We start from the raw sequence: 21,125 nt of genomic DNA on the forward strand, positions 1-21,125 counted from the left end.
TTTCTTTGCATAATCTTTTTCTTCTCAGACAGTTAATCCTTTGTTTAGAGACAACCTGGCGTAGAACTGAGAAGCTGCAGAGGTTTTACAGGGTTATTTTGAAGTTAAAGTATATACAGTTGCTTTGTTAGCTGCATGCACATAATGGCAATGCCATTATAGTATGGAGCCAGAAGGGTCTCGATATTCACAAATACTCATATGTGATTCATACATGCACAGGACATGATCCACGCATGCACAACTCGATTCATACAAGCACAAAAAAATCCACAAATGCACAAAAAAATCCACCCACACACAGGACAAGATCCACGCATGCACAGTTCGATTCATGCAAGCACAAAAAAATCCACACATGCACAATAAAATCCATGCACACACAGGACAAGATCCACACATGCACAGCACTGGTCTTTAAACTTGACTGCATTTGTGTGTGGATTTTTGAGACTCTCCCTGCCGTCTCAGGATTCACACGTGCATTTTTTTAAACAGAGAATGGTTTGCAACCAATCAGAAGCCTCCCTTGTATAAGCCAATCACAGGAAAGTACTCCATGTGGGGTGACAAAATCATAAGCCAATCACATTCAACTTGTTCAGGTAGCGCGTACTATAAGCACAATGCGCTTTCAGATCGCAGCACGGATTCTGACAACGTCAGCTAGCAGCAGCCGTTTTCGCCAACCAGCAGGTGTCCACCTCCATCCTACGGCCTCGCAGCCGATGTCGAAAGCCGCCTTTCTGCTCCCTTCAAGTCGATCCGGATCCGCCCGCAGCGCTCCTTGGTCTCTGAGCTCCCAACTTCTAACTCCACGGGCTTCTTCCGTCTGACCTCCAGCCGGCTAGCAGTGATTCCCCCCCGAGTTCTCATTGGCCTCGCCGTTACCTGCTTCCCCTGTACTTTGACGATTCACCTCTGGCGCCCCTGTCCCGCAAGCCGCCATCTCTCTGGCGGATAGCGCGGTGAAGTTAGATATTAAAGCTTCACAAAATCTCGCTCACGGTTGATCCGGCTGAGGGACCCCAATTTCAGCCAGCGTCTCTCAGCTGCTCCCTTCTCCCACACGCGGTGGTGCAGTTAGGGACCGTCAAAAAACTGGGGGCTTGCAGGAAAACGGATTCAAATTTGACCAACGCAGTTACTTGTACTTGAAATAATGATACCAAAACATTTTGACATGCAATCATTCTCTGTTTAAAAAAATGCTTGTGTCAAACCTGAGACGGCAGGGAGAGTCTCAAAAATCCACACACAAATGCAGTGAAGTTTAAAGACCAGAGCTGTGCATGTGTGGATCTTGTCCTTTGTGTGCATGGATATTTTTGTGTATTTTTTGTGCTTACATGAATTGAACTGTGGATGTGTGGATCTTGTCCTGTGTGTGCGTAGATTTTTTGTGCATTTGTGGATTTTTTTGTGCTTGCATGAATCGAGCTGTGCATGCGTGGATCTTGTCCTGTGTGTGCATGGATTTTATTGTGCATTTTGTGCTTGCATGAATCGAGCTGTGAATATCGAGACCCTTCTGGCTCTATATTGTAGAGTGCATGGCTGGCTCAGGCTCTGTGATGAAACACTATCCCCACAAAGGTGGTGTGATCTTGATCGAAAGAGCTCGGATCACACCTGCGCCACCATGTTGCGTTGAGTATATGACAATCCTGTGCACTAGACTGTAAAAAAATAATAAAATTAACAATAAATAATCTTGAGTATTAGTATTAGAGTATTAGTAATAGTTTGAGTTATAACACTTAACTAATTTCTATTTAGGATTTTTTTTAAAAACAATCTGAATAGAACCAAATTGAGGAGGTGGTGTGCATCAAACTTTGCTGGTCTGCAGCATTTTTGGATTCATTACGTCTTCGTGATGTAGCCAATGGTCTCCTTGTTTTTCCTTTTTTTTTTTTGCTAAACTTGGTTCAGCTGCTGCCTACTGAGGTGATGGTAGGAAGTATTGATAAATGAAAGACTTTCGTCAGCACTATTGTTGTAGCTGTTTTAGTCTATATGGTGAAGAAAGAGCCGGACCAAATACAGATCTCTGAATTATCTGACTCTCTACATTTTGACCCTTGCCAAAGTTTTTTAGAGTGTAGACCATGTATTGTGGGAAATAAATAACTGATTTCCTGTTGTGCAATTATACACTGTTTAAAGTTATTTAATGTTTCATAAATAACTCTCTGTTAAGTATTGTCTGGTGATGATCAGCTCTTAAGCTGATATCAAGACAATGGTTGAAAGGAATGAATTCGAGCACTAGCGATCTTTTAACAGCAAAACCTGCACACACATAGAATAAAGGAGTGACAACATATTTTCAAGTTCAAGAATTTAATAACAGAAATAAAATGAACATCCAGAGAACATCACTATGTAATGCTGTTTATCTGAATTAACACAACATTTCGATTAACAAATCCTCTCTACTAGGCTAGTGAAACTAAACTAGACTAAGCAAAATGAAGATAAAAAGAAGCTAAGCTAAGGAACTATTTACATGCAAAAACAAAACAAAATACTTCAGTGAATCCTTGTTCACTGAAGATCTGATTCCAAAAAGCATGGAAAGGAGTTAAAAAAAAACATTTGGCATGTGTTTCAACCCATTCACAATGCAAAGCCCAAGTTAAACAAAACATTATTTGATGAAATATTTGTTTAAGTTAAAGAACCAAAGTTCACCTCAGAGATTGTGAATCGTGGTTAAATTAGATTAACTAACTCAGAACAACATTTGAGATGTGTTTTAACTCATTCACAATGCAAAGCACAAGTTAACCAGAACATTATTTTATGAAATAATATTCTGAGGACCGGTTTGTCCTGTAAAATAATTTAATTCAGAATCGCTTGCCTTTGTTTATGCAATTCTACCTCTGGGCGCTAGGGGTCGCTGCAGTGACTCGGTTGCTAAGAGGTTACAACATAAAGTTATCAAAATTGCCATTATCAACATTAATATTCGATAGTAATGCGGGGATAAGGCTCATAGCACCATCGAAGGATGGCGGAGCCTAACGATTAAGCTTTAATGCTTTAAACAAACTCCTTTTGAAATTTCCGAAGCCGGATGTTAGCTAGGCTAATAGCATTAAGGCTAGCGTGAGCTACCTGTTAGCCTTTTTGTTCTAAACACCATGTGTCCAACGGTTTACAAAACATTTCCCAATAAACCTTTTAACTTCTCCCTCAGCTCCCTGTCCAAACCTGTCCTTTATCTCGTGTCAGTTCTGTCCAGTTTGGCCATTCACGGAAGGAGCGTTGAAGGAGGGAAGTTGTTGGCGGGCTAGCGCTTGGCTCTGCAGCCATGTGGTCGAGTCGGAGGCCTGATGTCCTGGAGACAGTCTTTGACTCCGTTGCAGTCCGATTTAAGCAGATTTCTCCTCAGCATGGGGAAGTTGCTCCTGTGCCGGCTTTTCAGCTCTGCGTTGCCTGGAACCAGCTGAGGAGAAATACAACAAGGCTGTATTGGCAGGCAGGATATTTGCTCCTGCTACCGGTGATGAGGTTAAGACAGCAAACTTAGCTGTTCTCCGGGCGATAAGAGGTTCTCTGCTGAAGCAGGCAGTCGAGTCTAGTAGACCCTGGATCAAGCGTGGCTGGTCCAGGCACCTTCCCTCAGCTGCTGGCTTGTATGTCGGTCAGGGCCAACCAGGCCCTCATGCTTTGGCCTTCTTTGTCTGCTCTGAGAGAGCTGCTGTAAAGCTGAAGAGGTCGGCATAAGAGAAGCGAGAAGAAGACTGAAGCAGAGGTGGAATGTGACTTTTTATCTGAAGGTCACAGCTGACCTCCTGCTGAGAGAGGACCTGAGAAGGAGAGAGAGAGAGAGAGAGAGAGAGAGAGAGGCTGTCCTTCCGGCCATGGCCCACCATGTCTGCAGCAGGACAGAATTCTCCATACCACTGTTCAGAATTTAACCCGAGATCAATTATTAATCATGGCGTTAGGGCATAACATTCCCCAGTTACTTGTTGAATGAAAGGAAATAGTGATTCCATCAAGTTCCAGCACTTTATTGAGAACCAGAGCAGAGATAAAAGCCCCATTTCCACTACCCTTGTTATACCGGTCCATGCCGAGCTCAGTCTGAGCTTGGATCATTTAACCAAGCCGAGCTTGGTTCTGACGACCGTTTACACACCACGCTATCTCAGTTCAGTTCAGTTTGCTTACTCGATAGGTATCTTGGTTACTGAGCTCGGACTGGTCTTGGCTCGGTTAAAAAAGGGTAGTGTAAACGGGGTAAATATTTACCCCATTTACACTACTAAATTTATCTCTGCTCTGGCTAGGTCACATATGGTCAGCATAGACATTAACAGCAGCTATTGTGTCAACTGATCAACAAAAATACCTGTTAGCTGAAATGACAGAACTGGAGGTGAAGCCTGCAAAACCTCTTGAAAGTTTATAAAAACAGAAGAAATTGTTGTTTGTTAATACCAATTAAGGCAGACGCTCAAGCTAACATACTATGGAAAAAAATTTTTTTACTTAAAATGGCTCAAGAGAAAGTTGATGAAGAAACATGTGTTGAATTTGAAATAATTTGTAAAAACTTTAAAGCATGATCAGCATAAACATTAAAAATAACTATTGTGAAAAATTGTTAGCTCAAATGGCAGAATCGGAGGTGAATCTGCAAAATCTCTTGAAGGTTTGATAATAGAAGAAATTCTGTAAAACCAAGGAAGAAGCTGAAACTAACATACAGACAGAAAACTGTCTTCTAGTTAACAGCAAAGTTTTCAGATCTGAGGGGACATAGTCCAGAAAGGTTGTCCAAATCTTAAAGGTATACTATGCAACCGGGGTTGATTTTCCAGCGAGGCTCCCCCCAGAGGGCGAAAGTAAAAGTGCACTGTTGTAAAGATGCTCAGCTGTTCTGGTTTCTCGTCAAGCCAGGCGCGGTTGTTTTGAGCTTAGCAAACAGGCGAACGCAACGAAAAGTCGAAAAAACGGCAGTACAAACAATGACTAACACAGTGAAGGTATGAACATCAGGGTTTCCCGCAGCGCTATCTTGGCGAGGCGGCCTCCGCCGCCTCGCCAAGCCGCGGCCGCCTCGCCAGTTTTATTATTATTATTATTATTATTATTATTTTTTTTTATTTTTTTTATGTTGGTGAGACGGTACCGCCACCGCCTCGCCAAGCCCGCGGCCGCCGCCGTAGCGTCTCGCCAACATAAAAAAACATAAAATTAATAATAATAATAATAATAATAAAACTCGACATGCTTGCATGTTTATTTGACGTTAACACGCGGTTCTTTGTTGTTGCTTTCGCGCGTGCATATAGTGAATGGCAGGGCAAAAACACATGGAGTTCTCACCGTAAAGCGAGACTTCTGTGTGTGCGGGCCGAGGGCTCCTGCAATTGCAAGTGCGGTATTTCCCCCACTGACCCCCAGGGCGGCCGAGAAAACATTTGTTCGACCTGAAATGACTCATTTAATCATCCAAAACGGTATGGAACACATTAATTAACTGAAAAATGTTGCATAGTATGCCTTTAAGAAATATCTCATCCCTACCCTTTACAACCACCTGTAGCCTTTCATGAGGGAGAATGTTAAAGAAGTGGTGATATTGGGCGAAAGAGCTTTGGTCTAATTAAGTAGTATACACTTTCTGGCAATCAAGAGGAGTTTTTCAAGAAGCCTATACTGAGAAGCAGCAAGATGTAAAGTCCCAGAAGGGAGGTCAAGAATGAAAACTCCAGGGTCTTTCTGTATTTTAGTTTTAAATATACTACTGATTACCTTTGCTATAAGTGTCCAGAATCTTGAATAAATTTCATTCCCAGAAGTAATGGAAACAGGTCCCCCTTTCTGAATTGCATTTGATACATAAAGGGGAAAGGATTGGTCAATTTTGTTTAAAATAACAGGAGTAAGTATATTTTGTACTGAGTTTCCCTTTGTCGGTTAACCGTGTCTGTTGACTTAACCAGTCGAATAGCTATTTGCCAATTTTCTTCAATATATTGATTATTCGTCACTTTCCAATTTGAGTAAAATATCTAATAATGGTATGTGTTGTGAGAGCCAAGAAGTGAGTCATCTTACCAAATAGCTTTTCAGTATCAAAGCAGAGGATGGTTGGATTAAGGAAGAAGTTTGTACGTAACCCACAGTTTCACAAAGAGTATGCAAGTTGTCTAACGGATGTCATTGGTAAAGGTTACGCCGAGCCAGTGCCTGACCTGCAATTAAAAGGTAAAGGAGGAAAGGTTTGGTATCTTCCTCATCATGGCGTCTATCATCCAAGAAAAGGTTCCCTACGAGTGGTGTTTGATTGTGGGGCCACATATCAAGGAAAATCGTTAAATGATGAACTATTGCAAGGTCCTAATCTCACCAATTCCCTGCTGGGAGTTCTCATTCAATTTAGGCAGGATCCTGTGGCTTTTATGGGTGACATACAAGCCATGTTCTATCAAGTGAAGGTTGCAGAACAAGACAGAGACTTTCTACACTTTCTCTGGTGGCCTGAAGGAGACTACACCAAAGAGCTTAAGGACTACAGAATGGCTGTTCACTTATTTGGAGACGCCTCATCCCCCAGTTGTGCTAGTTATGCACTAAGGAAAACTGCTGAGGACAACAGAGAGGATTTTTCCGATGAAGCCATCCATGCCATAAAGCAGAACTTTTATGTTGATGACTGTTTGATGAGCGTGGGATCCAGTGGCGGCTGGTGCTAAAAAAACTGAGGGGGGCGCACACAAACAAACGAAAAACAAACAAAGCAAATCTTAAAAAATAGCACTATTTGAACATGAATTTTGCCCTCCTTTCCTTCTGCCCAGCAAATTTCTCAATTATATTCTTAATTGTTAAAGTCAGTCATCTCTGTGACTAGTCTTTTCTCCATTGACAACATGGCCAATGCATTCAGCCTGTCCTGAGTCATTGAGTTTCTCAGAAAAGTCTTGATTCTTTTCAGAGTTGAAAAGCACCTTTCAGCTTTCAGCTGTGGTCATGGGTGTGGTGATGAGGATCTTCAAGAGCGGGACAGTTTCTGAAAAGACTTCTTCTAGATTGTTTTCCTGATTTTAATAACATTTTCTGCCATTTTTTAAGGCTGTGTTATGAAATGTGTTACAGCATTTTTGTGGGACAAGATTATACAAAATTCAGTAACCAAATGTTTTATTCCCCATTACCCATAAACTTCAGTACAACTTAAATAATAAAATATCTTGCTGACAAACATTACATCAACATACCTACACAGCATAGACACAACTAAAGGTATTTCTAACTACAAAGCACATCTTCCTAATATATTAAATAACATTACTATAAACCAGTGTAACAGTGATTTTCCACAACAACTCACCTCTGCAGCAATCATTTCATGGTCTTCTACACTGAGTATTCAACGCCTCTTCACTGGCTGACTACTACCTACACTGCTTTGACCAACCATGGAGTGGAGAGATCACTTGCCTGCTGCTGAATTTGTAAATTAAGACGATCCGGTCCAAGCTCCTTTATCCTGTTTTTTTTCTTCAAGTGAACGCTTTGTAAAAGCATTTTTTTGTAAAGACAAAACAGAATTTTCTCTTATTTTGAAACTACTCAACTTTGCAAGCATAACCGTGAATCAACCTAACGAACTGCAGCTGAGCTGAGTCGAATCGGGGATTGTCCAATCACACAATGTTTTTAAAAAAATTAGCCAGTACTGACACTCTACCAGTAATGACGCAACAGAATGGGTGTGTACGGGACGCAGAGCTCTGCGCCCCTATGCAAAAGCCTAGATAACCAATTAAAAGTCAGCCTCAGATCACGTGCTTGCCCAAGTTCCTGCGCCTACATTCACTCCCATTAGACCGGCGCCCTGCACATAGGAAAGGAGGAAGTGTGCACAATGTGAGCAATTAAATAGAATTATGTATTTACTATTTTAATAAATTCTAACATGTCTATTGGACACACAGTATGAATAAATACATTTCTAAGAACTTTGCAGTTCAGAAATCATTTATTATCTAAAAGATTTAAAGGGGGCGGCGCCCGAGCGCCCCCTACTGGCCAGCCGCCACTGGTGGGATCAGAGGAGAAGGCTATTAAACTGGTTAAGGAACTTGGCACTCTCTGTAAAAGAGGTGGATTCGTTTTGGAAAAGTGGATAAGTAACAGTCGAGCAGTGTTGCAGTCAATTGCAGAAGATCGATGGGCTAAGGATATAAAAGAGCTGGATTTGGATTGAGATGATCTTCCGGTTGAGAGAGCTTTAGGTCTGTTTTGGTGTGTCGAGTCAGACTCCTTCAAATTTAAGATGGAAGTGAAAAAGCGGTCTCTAACAAGACGTGGTATGTTGTCCACAACCAGCTCAATCTATGATCCTTTGGGTTTTCTGTCACCAGCCACTCTGCCTGCCAAGATGATGCAGCAAGAGCTCTGCAGACGGTGCTGTGGATGGGATGATGTCCTGCCGCTGGATATCTTAAAACACTATATGAAATTAGATCCTATCACTTATTTTTAGCCCTACAGTAATAAAATTACTGAGATCTTAATGCAATATGTAATAATAATAATTCATCACAAACCAGTCCATTTGAAAGGAGTTTAGATATACATAATCTTTGATTTAAATAGATGTAAAAAACTGTGCTTTGGGTTTGAAGAAAACTGTATGGAACTAAATATGGTTGCTTTTCTAAGTGTTTTCTATTCATTTATTTTATTTCCTTTTAACTTGGAATTTGAATGCAACTAAAGAGACATTTAGAGAATATCACGAAGGCCACACTTAGCGCATAATCAGTTACAATATCATCTGATGTTATTAGTTAGGCTGAGCTGAGGCGAACCTCAGAGGGAAAGTTTAACCTGAAACAGGGCAAATGATACGCAGGGGCGGATCCAGGATTTTTCAAAGGGGGGTGCGCACCTAAGGGTCACGTCAAGACAATGTGAGGCTAAACGACCAAAGAATGTCATCTTTACTCTTCCACACTACCTTAATTATTCGTCTATGGGTTTTTGAATTGATAATCATTTTAATGAATGAACATAAGTGGAATTAGCATGATTACATTATTGTAATTGAAAACTTATTTTTAAGACAAAATTTCTTGGTTTTTACAGCATGCACAAGGTTAAAAAGTAGTTTGAAGAAAAAATTATCCTTATTAACAATTAATCAAACAAAGATTTTCTTTATTTCCAGAAATTATATTTAATTAGTAAAATGAAATAAAAAGACTCAAGGACTTAGAACAGTTTGTTATGGTTCAAGTGATAAAGGATTTTTTAATATACATGTATTTTAACAATTTATTTCATCCAGATAAACTATATTAAGAAAAAAATGACTTAAAAAGACCCAAGGACTCAGAACAGTTTGTTATGGTTCAAGTGATAAAGGGGTTTTGAGTATATTTTAACGAGATAAACTATGTTGAGAGAAAAAAAACTTTAAAGTAAGTTAAACCAATGAACATGTATGGTGAAGTTAAGCCATAAGCCTATAATAGAACAGTAAGACTTGACAAAGAATATTGTTCTCTTCTACAACACCTTCAACTTTATGATGACGATGATAATGGGTTTACAAATGTCAACCTTCTGGGATGCTTCTGGGCAAATATGTCTATGATTTTGTTGATGTCTAAATGAATGTCCTTGTGGACATACATAAGTAGCAAAACCACAAACCTTTCTTGTCACATTGTCGACCTCAGCAAAGTTTTCACTGCTTTAAGGCCCGAGTTACGTTCCACAGAAGCACTCGTAAAAGGTATAACTGACAGAAGGTGAAGAATCATAGAAATGTTTGGGTAGCACTTGTATATTTGTTATCCTTAGAATTTCAGGGAGAGAGCTGGGTTTTTCCACTGATGATGACCACTTTGTGTGCCACAACTTCATTTCCTGCTTCAATGTTGATCCTGATGGTAGATCATCTTTATATGATGTAAAGATCTCTTTATCACTCTCATCGTTCATCATATGCAAGTTCCTTCGAAATAGTTTTAATCGCGTTGTAATAACGCGAGACCTGAGTTGTGAGCAATTCAAATTCATGCTTGGACAGACCCGGTTGCAGAAGCAAATTACAGGGGGGCATTACATTTTTCAGGGGGGCACACTTTAAGGGCCTATTGTAACTGCAGATTTTATTATTATTATTATTATTATTATTATTATTATTATTATTATTATTATTATTATTATTTATTCTTGGGACTTTTGAAACGGGTTTTGGAGGCCTAAACATGAATGAAAACTCACCAAACTTTACCCAAAATTGTCCCCCTTGTGAGGGTAGTATCCAAGGTGGTACTGCTGGTAGTGGTAGTGTTGGACTGAACATTAAATCAGTTAATTCTAATTCCATTGCTTTTTGTCTAACTGTCTACCCAAAGCTTTTTCTCTCCCTCTTCTCCATTTCCCAACAAGATGTTAAAGTGCTCTATGCTGGATGATCTTCACTATGACCCTGTAAATTAGCCCAATAGTTTAGAGATAACTGAATTCTTCTCAATGTCGGGAAGTCTGAACAACAACAACAACTCTTAATGCATCATGTGACTTTTGGCACAAATTTACCGCTGCGTAGGTGGGATTGTTTCATAGTCGAGCAGAGGCTGTTTTGTGCGTGCAGAGACCATTTTGTACTGGAGGAAAACTTATAAATGATATTTTGAGTGCAAGGTTGGCCGGACAGTTTGCAAAACAATTTTTTTGTGTGTGAAACATATCTTTTTGTGTGCAAAACAAGTTTTATTTGTGTGCAACACCTTTTTTGTTTACAACCTTTTGTCAGGAAACTATCTCCATAACTCTTGCTGCAGCATTTTGGATCAGCTGAAGACTTTAAACTGCATTTCAACCAGTAAACTAATGTTTAAACCAGGGGTGTCAAACGTACGGCCCGCCGAACGATTTAGTCCGGCCCGGTGGCCAAATGCAATATCATTATTCAACGGCTGTATCTCCTCACTGCATTGACCGATCTGCACCTGATTTTTTTGTGAGTTGTGGGGGAGCGCTGCCGAACGGGTTTGTGTGAATTGCCCGGTGGACGGGCGCGGAAAATGCGTGACAGCTTCTGCGGTGGCTGGAGGGAGGCGGTGCGCGTACCCCAGCGGTGCTTGGCTGCGAGGGCCGCTCATCGCCGCTTGCGGCTTTAATTATTATTATTATTATTATTATTATTATTATTATTATTATTATTATTATTTATTCTTGGGACTTTTGAAACGGGTTTTTGGAGGCCTAAACATGAATGAAAACTCACCAAACTTTACCCAAAATTGTCCCCCTTGTGAGGGTAGTATCCAAGGTGGTACTGCTGGCAGTGGTACTGTTGGACTGAACATTAAATCAGTTAATTCTAATTCCATTGCTTTTTGTCTAACTGTCTACCCAAAGCTTTTTCTCTCCCTCTTCTCCATTTCCCAACAAGATGTTAAAGTGCTCTATGCTGGATGATCTTCACTATGACCCTGTAAATTAGCCCAATAGTTTAGAGATAACTGAATTCTTCTCAATGTCGGGAAGTCTGAACAACAACAACAACTCTTAATGCATCACGTGACTTTTGGCACAAATTTACCGCAGCGTGGGTGGGATTGTTCCGTAGTCGAGCAGAGGCTGTTTTGTGCGTGCAGAGACCATTTTGTACTGGAGGAAAACTTATAAATGATATTTTGAGTGCAAGGTTGGCCGGACAGTTTGCAAAACAATTTTTTTTTGTGTGTGAAACATATCTTTTTGTGTGCAAAACAAGTTTTATTTGTGTGCAACACCTTTTTTGTTTACAACCTTTTGGCAGGAAACTATCTCCATAACTCTTGCTGCAGCATTTAGGATCAGCTGAAGACTTTGAACTGCATTTCAACCAGTAAACTAATGTTTAAACCAGGGGTGTCAAACGTACGGCCCGCCGAACGATTTAGTCCGGCCCGGTGGCCAAATGCAATATCATTATTCAACGGCTGTATCTCCTCACTGCATCGACCGATCTACACCTGATTTTTTTGTGAGTGGTGGGGGAGCGCTGCCGAACGGGTTCGTGTGAATCGCCCGGTGGACAGGCGCGGAAAATGCGTGACAGCTTCTGCAGTGGCTGGCGGCAGGCGGTGCGCGTACCCCAGCGGTGCTTGGCTGCGAGGGCCGCTCATCGCCGCTTGCGGCTTTAATTCTTATTATTCTGCCCCCCTAAAGAGGGGCCTTTTTGGGGGCTTTATCATACTCAAAAACTCACCAAACTTGGCAGACGCATGAAGACTGTTTCAAAATTTTGTATTTTAAGGTCGTCACAAAAATCAAAAGAAAAATGCCTCAACGGCGCCACCTAGCAATTTTCAAAGGACCCTTTGCTATTCACTTACTTCATCGTAGAGACATGAGATTTGGTACAGTGGTAGAGCTCACTAAGATGCTCAGAATTTACAATTAATGTCATAGTGTAAATATCACAGGAAGTCGCCCATGCTAGATTAAAGGTCTGATTTTGACCCCATTTTTGACGTTTACAACATTGGTATTTGATCGAACTCCTCCTAGAGATTTTTAGCGAGCGGCTTGGAACTTGGGCAGTCTGATCATAAGGCATGGCCAATTAAAAGTTAGCAAAACGGTGAGTTTTTGAGCATGCTGAAGGGGCGTGAGCAGGGGTCAAAGTTCACCTACTCGCCATGAAACACAACTGTTATATTTCATACACAAAAACTCACAGAGCCACCAAACTTTCAGTAGTTGATCACCACTAGGTCGCCTACAATATCCAATGGTCAAATGATGACATTGCTTAGGCCACGCCCCCTGACAACAGGAAGTGTCATGTTTTATTGTTAACAGTCGCTATGTTATCCCTGTAATAATTATAGAAAGTAACGTTATAGTTGCTAATAACTGCTAATGTTGAAGTTGAATTTGTTCTACACGCTTCTGCCTTGGAAAAATATTTGTCTTTTTACAAAAAGAATGTTTAAAGCCAGATTTGGGAACAAAGGTTATTCAGACAACGCAAGAAAAGGAAGCTTTGTGTGGGGAACTTTTGTCCTAGCTGTCTAGCTGCGTATGGCCCCAGGACAGCACAATAGTTTTCTTGAAGTATAATTTTGGAGAAGCAGAAACAAGTATTAATTTCAAAAGGTAGGTAAAAAAGGAAAAAAGTTTTTACAAAATCTTAAAATGTTGGATAATCGTTATTTCCATCTTGCTGTGAAAATTGGTGAAATATCATTTTTAATGCTTAGATATAAAATTGCAAGGCAATTACTAAAATTGCCTTTTGTTGAAAATGTTTTTTGGCATGCCATACTTTATATTTATAGGTAGCCTAGATGTGCATAATAAAGTGGAACTTAGAGTGGAACTAAAACCTGGTCTAAAAGTTTTTATGGAGCTTTAACTTGCTAAGAGTAATAACGTTAAATGATTATATCTTTAAAATGAGATAACTGTCTCATAAAATGTGATAGTTTACTTGGTCTAAAGAGATGATGCAATTCAATGTTATTTATATAGCGCCAATTCATGAACATGTCATCTCAAGGCGCTTTACAAAGTCAAACTCAGTCAGATTGTACAGATTGGGTCAGATTATACACATTGGTCAAAAAAATCCTATATAAGGGAACCAGTTCATTGCATCAAAGTCTTGTCAAGTAGCATTCTCTCCTGAAGAAGCGTAGAGCCACAGGGAGAGTCGTCTGCATTGTCCATGGCTTTGCAGCAATCCCTCATACTGTACAAGCATGAAGTGACAGCGGGAAAAAAACTACTCATTAACGGGAAGGAAAAACCTCCAGCAGAACCGGGCTCAGTATGAACAGTCATCTGCCTCCATCGACTGGGGGTTACAGAAGACAGAGCAGAGACACAACAAGACAACCAAAAAAGCACAAAAGCACACATTGATCCAGTAATCTGTTCTACGTTAGATGGTAGTAGCGGGTGAACTGTCTTCCCTGGATGATGCCACAGCTAACAGAACGCCAGACCAGGTGTACTTACTATTAAGAAAAAAGAGAGAGAACAAAAACTTAAAAGCTGTAATGACAACAGTGATGCAAAACTGGAGAACAGTAGACTGGAGAACAGTAGAACTGGGTAGAGTGAGAAATATAGGCCCTGATGTCCTCCTGTTACTCAAGCCTATAGCAGCATAACTATAGAGGTAGCTCAGGGTAACATGAGCCACTCTAACTATAAGCTTTGTCAAAAAGGAAGGTCTCAAGAGCCAGCTTCTAGTGGAGGAGTTCAAGTATTTTGGGGTCTTGTTCACGAATGAGGGGAAGATGGAGCGGGAGATCGACAGGCGGATTGGTGCGGCTTCTGCTGTGAAGCGGGCGCTGTACCGGTCCGTTGTGGTGAAGAGAGAGCTGAGCCAAAAGGCGAAGCTCTCGATTTACCGGCCGATCTACGTTCCTACCCTCCTTTATGGTCACGAGCTTTGGGTCGTGACCGAAAGAACGAGATCCCTGATACAAGCGGCCAAAATGAGTTTTCTCTGTAGTGTGTCTGGGCTCTCCCTTAGAGATAGGGTGAGGAGCTCAGTCATCCGGGGAGGACTCAGAGTAGAGCCGCTGCTCCTTTACGTCGAGAGGAGCCAGTTGAGGTGGCTCGGGCATCTGGTCAGGATGCCTCTTGGACGCCTCCCTGGTGAGGTGTTCTGGGCACATCCCACCGGGAGGAGGCCCAGGGGAAGATCCAGGACATGCTGGAGAGACTATGTTTCTAGGCTGGCCTGGGAACGCCTTGGGATTCCTCCTGAGGAGCTGGCCCAAGTGGCCGGGGAGAGGGACGTCTGGGCCTCCCTACTGAAGCTGCTACCCCCGCGACCCGACCCCGGATAAGCGGAAGACGATGGATGGATGGAAAAAGGAAAGTTTTAGGATTGGTCTTAAAAGTAGACAGGGTGTCTGCGTCACAGACCAAAACTGGGAGTTGGTTCCACTGGAGAGGAGCATGATAGCTAAAGGATCTGCCTACCATTCTGGTTTTACAGACTTGAGGAACCACCAGCAGACCTGCTTTTTGAGAGTGAAGTGGTCTGTTAGAAATTACTGAAGTTTGTACACAACATACACATGTGGAATATTGCTAACGTGTTACTTTAGCAATATTCCAATTGCTAAAGTGTTACTTTTACATTATTACTTTTGGGTGTGTATCCACCAATTTAACTGTCAAACGTTCATAAAAGCTGTCTTAATGCAAGAAACGAAACCCTTAAACACATGAAATAATTTACTTTAAATAACTAAAAAGGTTTTGCTAACTTTTCACATGAAGCTGGATTAACAGCTAGTAAGATACCTTTGATTTGACACCAGGGGTGTCAAACATACGGCCTGCGGGCCGGATCTGGCCCGCCGAACGATTTAGTCCGGCCCGGTGGCCAAATGCATTATCATTATTCAATGGCTGTGTCTCCTCTGTGCATCGACCGATCTGCACCAGATTTTTTGAGAGTCGTGGGGGAGCGCTGTCCAACGCGTACGTGTGTATTGCATGGTGGACGGGCGAGGAAAATGCGTGACATCTTCTGCAGTGGCTGGCGGCGGGAGGTGCCCGTACCCTAGCGGTGGCCCATAGGCCAGAGCGGCGCTTGGCTTGGAGGGCCGATCATCACCGCTTGTGGTTTTAATTACAAATTGCTTTTGGTCTCTTCTGAAAACTTCTTTTTCCAGGGATCCAATCTGGTCACAGCATCCATGGTGAAAACTGATGGCAAGTCCGCAACCACCATCTGTATATTATTAAATGGAAACAAAATTATTATACATGACATGCTTGAGGATTTACCTGATAATAAAAGTAGTGGCAATGGAACTCACATTAGCCCTGATGTAGCACACAGTCCCCATCAACAGCTGAAAATGTGTTCCCCCTTCTCAATGGTCTACCGCGCTACTAAATAAAAGTGGATGGCTTTACATACTGTGGGTTGTTGTTTTAGACTTGATTTAGGCTGCAAGTGCTGGAAAGATAAAATCAGTATTCTTGTTTGTACCCATAAACTTGGCCAATAAACCAAGTTAGAGTGAATTTCCAGATAGGAAGGACTCATTTTCACTTCTCGTTGCAACCAAATGACAGGTAAGCACTTTGAAATGTCCCTCTTGCTGCACTACAACCATTTTTACACACATTTAGTATTCTACAAATGTTTGCAGTATTTTATTAGGAAGGAGGTTTTAATAATCAGGCTGAAGATACCTTTGTTAAATTGCTTAGTTTGTTGGTTTAGTTTTTGTGCCATATTTTCTGCCATATATTTAATTTATTTTATTTTGTGAATTAAAAAGTGTAAGCAAAAATGCAGATTTTATTAGGAGACACAATGTTAACGAAGTTGCTGCAATATTTAAGCACTTTGTCACTTATTACAGCGATAGAAATATACCCTGTTAACACTAATAAATATTTTTTTTAAATTAATTGTTAATTGTTTTATTTATTTTTCCTCGTGAATAATGTTTAGCACTAATATGTTTGTTTTCCTGAGGGAATGGCTCCCAATGTATAATGTGACATTTAATAGTCTTAAATGCAGTTGTAAGGGTAAGTATTCCAAGTATTTATGGTACAGTACCATGATTAAAGAATGGAATACGTTATATAATACATTTTAAAGCAGGTATTCAGTATTTTCCCCATCACTGTATAAAGCATTTTTTGAAATAGTATTGCCATTCATTCCAAAAAAAGTAAAAACAACAGTTGTTTTGTTTTTACTTTTTTTGGAATGACCATGACCTGGATGACTGAGAATCTTCACCAGCAGTATTGCCATTCTGACTCATACTCCTTACCACATGATGGCGGTAATGGACACTGAAAAGCTGTTTGCCAATGACCAATAAACTCAAGAAGAAGAAGAAAATGAAGACAAAGAAGAAGAAGAAGAAGGACATTTGGAACACAAAATGGCAGCCTGGTTGCGTTTCGGTCGACTTGGTTCCTTAAAGGTAATATTTGTTCAGCTGTTTAGCCTTCAAGATGTATTATGGGATGATGCCAGATTTTTACGTACAACAGACGAGTGTGTATTTAAAATGCGTGCTGTGATAACACGATGCCCCAGTCGTGTTCCTAACGACCACGGAAAAATAAAAGGAAAATTGACAAGGGTATTTTTTTTTCTTCAAAAAACTTCATCAAAAGACTATTTAGTCTGATGTTCAATTGTACATAAACTCTATGATCAATGCATTTGTTACACTAAAACTCCCAATACGTTCCACAAAAAAACACCCGTTTTCTCCTTTGTTAATCCCTAACAAGTATTCAATTACTTGTCAGCAATTGCGGTATACTTCACATCATTATGGTTTAAAATATAAAAATAGGTTTCAGCTTTTCTTTCTTTCATCAGCCTATAAAATGACTAAATTATTGTTCCACCTGTTGTTTGGGTATACTTGTGCACAGATTTGATTCTAAATTTTATCATTCTGGTCATGAAATTTGATTGGTTGATTATATTTTTATTATTTGAATTGGTTAATGGCTTTGTTAAACAATTGAATTGTTTTATGAACTGATAATTTAATTTAGGGATTTATTTCTTTTCACATATTGTTTAGACCCGGGGGGCTTGAGGGGTTCATCACCTTGTATTCCTTGTTCATAGGCACCTTGACTGTAGGGCATGCTTGGGCATTTTTTTCTCACAGTAATGTTCATGTGTAGCCTTATTTTTAATCACAATCATCAGAACAAATGAAAAAGTAGTCTTTTGAAATGGAAATGCATTATGTAACAAATTGCAGTGCTCATGAATATAAAGTTGCTCTTTTTTCATAGAAAGGAGTGGAAAGGTATTTCTCTGTGTTTATCAGTGGTAAAGTGTCTTGTTAGTAAAATACACTGCTTCTCTCTGTATGTCGCTCTCTCATCATCACTGTTCACACATTTGCTAATTGTCACCTGTCGCGGGTAAGGTGTGGGTGCCGCAAGGAACCCAAATGATTAAAATCAGTGTGTACACTCACATCAGCCATGGTGCAAGTCTGGTTACCAAGGCTCTGCTCTCTTTGGTTAAAATTGATAATATAAAAATATGTATAAATGTAGTTTGGATTCAGGCAAGATATTATTTAATACTTGAAATAATTTAATAGTCCTTTTTTAAGCATATTTAGAGTTTTTCATCTTTTTGTCTTGTCAGTGTTGATGGTCCCCTCTCCTACAACATGTTTTATTCAAGATAATGTTTTGTTTATACATAAAAAAATAGGGACTTGTTTTATGAACATTAAAGCCTCCTCCTTAGAACTATTTAGGAAAGAAAAAAACATATTAGTTTCTGATCTAACTTACTTTTAAAGCATGATCAAATAGGTGTGACTCTGTTTGTTTATCAGATAGTTCAGTATGGCACTGTTCCAGGCCACACATCTCATGGAAAGTGTGGGTAGCAGGGGTGGAGTTTACATAACATCCAGGAGAATTTGTCTTTCTGGTACCAAATAGGGTTGTCCGAATACTAAAATTTCAAACTCTATGTTGATACCAAGGAAAATAGTCAATACTCAATACCATTTTCGATACAGAGATTTAAAAAATAAAGACAAATAATTAAATGCATAAAACATGTTCTATTAACATTAAAATTCACCTTTTTCAGTCAACATGGATCATGCTTTTTCAACAGAATCACAGATGCTAGTTAAATAAGTGTGCAAAATAAATGCAAAATAACTCAAATTTGCCTAGTAGCATGCTAGCCACAGCTAATCACACAATATAATGAAGACCACCGACCTGTTGGAATTCATCATGAAGGCCAGGGTGTAGGTCCTTGAGATGTTTGGCAGTGTTTGTTGTGCTTCTTGACTGTGTTGCCACCACTTTAAAGCACCGTTTGCACACAGGCTTGTCAAGATCTTTTGGTCTCCCTTCTTAGTTTGCCTCGTATGCAAAAATATTTTGTCAATACCATGCCAAGCTGTATCCAGATACAGCGTTTGAGTATTGATCCTTTTCAGAATATTGATATTTTTGACAACCCTAGTACCAAGTAGCAGGGTGATGAATCAGAATGCCCCAGCTGTTGACCTGGACCTTTAGGAGAGAGCTCATGTGACCGCTAGCTTCTCACAAGTCTCCAGAGTCTTAAAGTGCGTTATCACCAAACACAAAGGTGCCGGCCTGAACAACAGATTTAAATGATAACCCTATGTACAGGTGCAACAGAGGAGCGATGTGAGGCAACAGAAGTGTTTCTATCAATATAGTTTTGCCGATTAAATTGAAGCCAGAGCAACACAACACCTGCGATGGAGGCGAAGCAACAGTGGCTGGCGTTGAAAAATCTGAACTTTTGTGTCTTGATGCATCACGACAACCATTCAAGAACTGGGTGTGGTTGTGATGTGGGGTGAAGGACTGCAGCGGAGGCGAAGCTTTTTTCATTCAACTTGGAAGACAAGCTGATAGTGGCAGTATGCGGTTGGCCTGAGTTGTATGACCCAACCAATTGATACTACCAAGACAAGTCAAGTGTGAATGCTGCTTGTCATGACTTTTAATTAAATTTTATTTATATAGCGCCAATTCATGATACAAGTCATCTCAAGGCACTTTCCAAAGTCAAATTCAATTAGATTATACAGATTGGATCAGATTATACGGATTGGTCAAGTTTCCTATCCAAGGAAACCCAGTAAATTGCATCAGGTCTTGACAAGCAGCATCCACTCCTCCTGAAAGAGCGTAGAGCCACAGGGACAGTCGTCTGCATTGTCCATGTCTCTGCTGCAATCCCGCACACTGAGCAAGCATTAAGCGACAGTGACTTTAACAAGAAGGAAAAACCAGGAATCCTTTCAATGTAATATGGTAATAGCGGGTGATCTGTCTTCCCTGGATGATGTCACAGCTATACGAACATCAGACCAGTTGTACCTACTATGAAGAAAAAAATGACAGAGAACAACTAGAATCGTTCAACTTCTGAAGAAGTTGAAGAAGGCGCCCGCCTGGTGGTGCGTATAACTGAGGTTATTGAATTACTTGTAAAAAAAAAAAAAAAAAAAAAAAAAAAAAGGAAAGTTTGAGGGGCCCCCCATTGCACCAGAGGGCCCAAGCGGCCCCTTAGTACGCCTATGGCTTTGACCGGCCCTGGCTGGCTCTCTGCTGCATGGAAAACTCCCAACAACTGCAGCTCAATTTTGGGAGGGTTTGGGGTTGTTGCCGGTCTGAGGTGATTTGCAAAAAATCTATAAATCGTACACCAATGAGGGTTACATTTCCTGAATCCAGACAAAAAGACCTACATTTTGATGTATAATTTGTCTACGTAGAGTGAAAATTGAGCGAGTAGGCTGAAGTTGTTGGGTCTTTTTTACATAATTTGGACTTTGGGGTTGTTGCCAGTCTGAGGTGATTTGCGAAAAATCTATAAATCGTACACCAATGAGGGTTACATTTCCTGAATCCAGACAGAAATACCTACGTTTTGATGTATAATTTGTGCATGTAGAGTGAAAATTGATTGAGTAGGCTAAAGTTGTTTGTTGCTTTTTAGACAATTTTGTCACCAGGGTAGGTGAAAATGGCGTGATGAAAAAAATCTATAAGTCCTACACCAATGAGGTTTACATTTTCTGAATCCAGACAAAAAGACCTATGTTTTGATGTATAATTTGTCTACGTAGAATGAAAATTGAACGAGTAGGCTGAAGTTGTTCGGTCAACTTTATATATATATATATATATATATATATATATATATATATATATATATACACAATTCATCTACGGTGCAACATACTTATTTTCCAAAAAGGAACAATGGCTGCAAAACAGAGAACTAATGCAGGTTACAGAGCTGGGGTCCGTTCTTCGTACGTTGCTTAAAACATCCGAGATCAAATGACACATCCAAGATGATTTCATCCGGCTAATCATGATCCGGTTAATTGGGTTCCTCAAACACACCTGTTGTTTACGATTAGTATGGCTGGATTGAGTTATCTGAGACAACTGCGCGTTCATGCGTTTGTTTAAAAGGGGAAATGTATCGATAGTGGAAACAATGATCAGCAGCGCTGCTATTGGCTCTTCAGCATTTCCAGCAGAACACAAGCTTTTAATGGAAGGTTATGCCGAATTTGAGTCATTAA

General features: G+C 40.3%; 1 protein-coding gene across 1 annotated transcript in view; it reads left to right on the plus strand.

Annotated features, from left to right (window-relative positions):
• The first annotated feature begins 16,847 nt into the window (after nt 1-16,847).
• Nucleotides 16,848-21,125, plus strand: part of ndufv3 (NADH:ubiquinone oxidoreductase subunit V3) — a 31,355-nt gene continuing 27,077 nt past the window's right edge. The window contains exon 1 of the mRNA XM_036138772.1: nt 16,848-16,964. Within this exon, the coding sequence (XP_035994665.1) occupies nt 16,923-16,964 (42 nt within the window). The 5' untranslated portion in view covers nt 16,848-16,922. The remainder of the gene's footprint in view (nt 16,965-21,125) is intronic.

Source organism: Fundulus heteroclitus, chromosome 7 (assembly GCF_011125445.2).
Source record: "Fundulus heteroclitus isolate FHET01 chromosome 7, MU-UCD_Fhet_4.1, whole genome shotgun sequence".
Taxonomy (NCBI): domain Eukaryota; kingdom Metazoa; phylum Chordata; class Actinopteri; order Cyprinodontiformes; family Fundulidae; genus Fundulus; species Fundulus heteroclitus.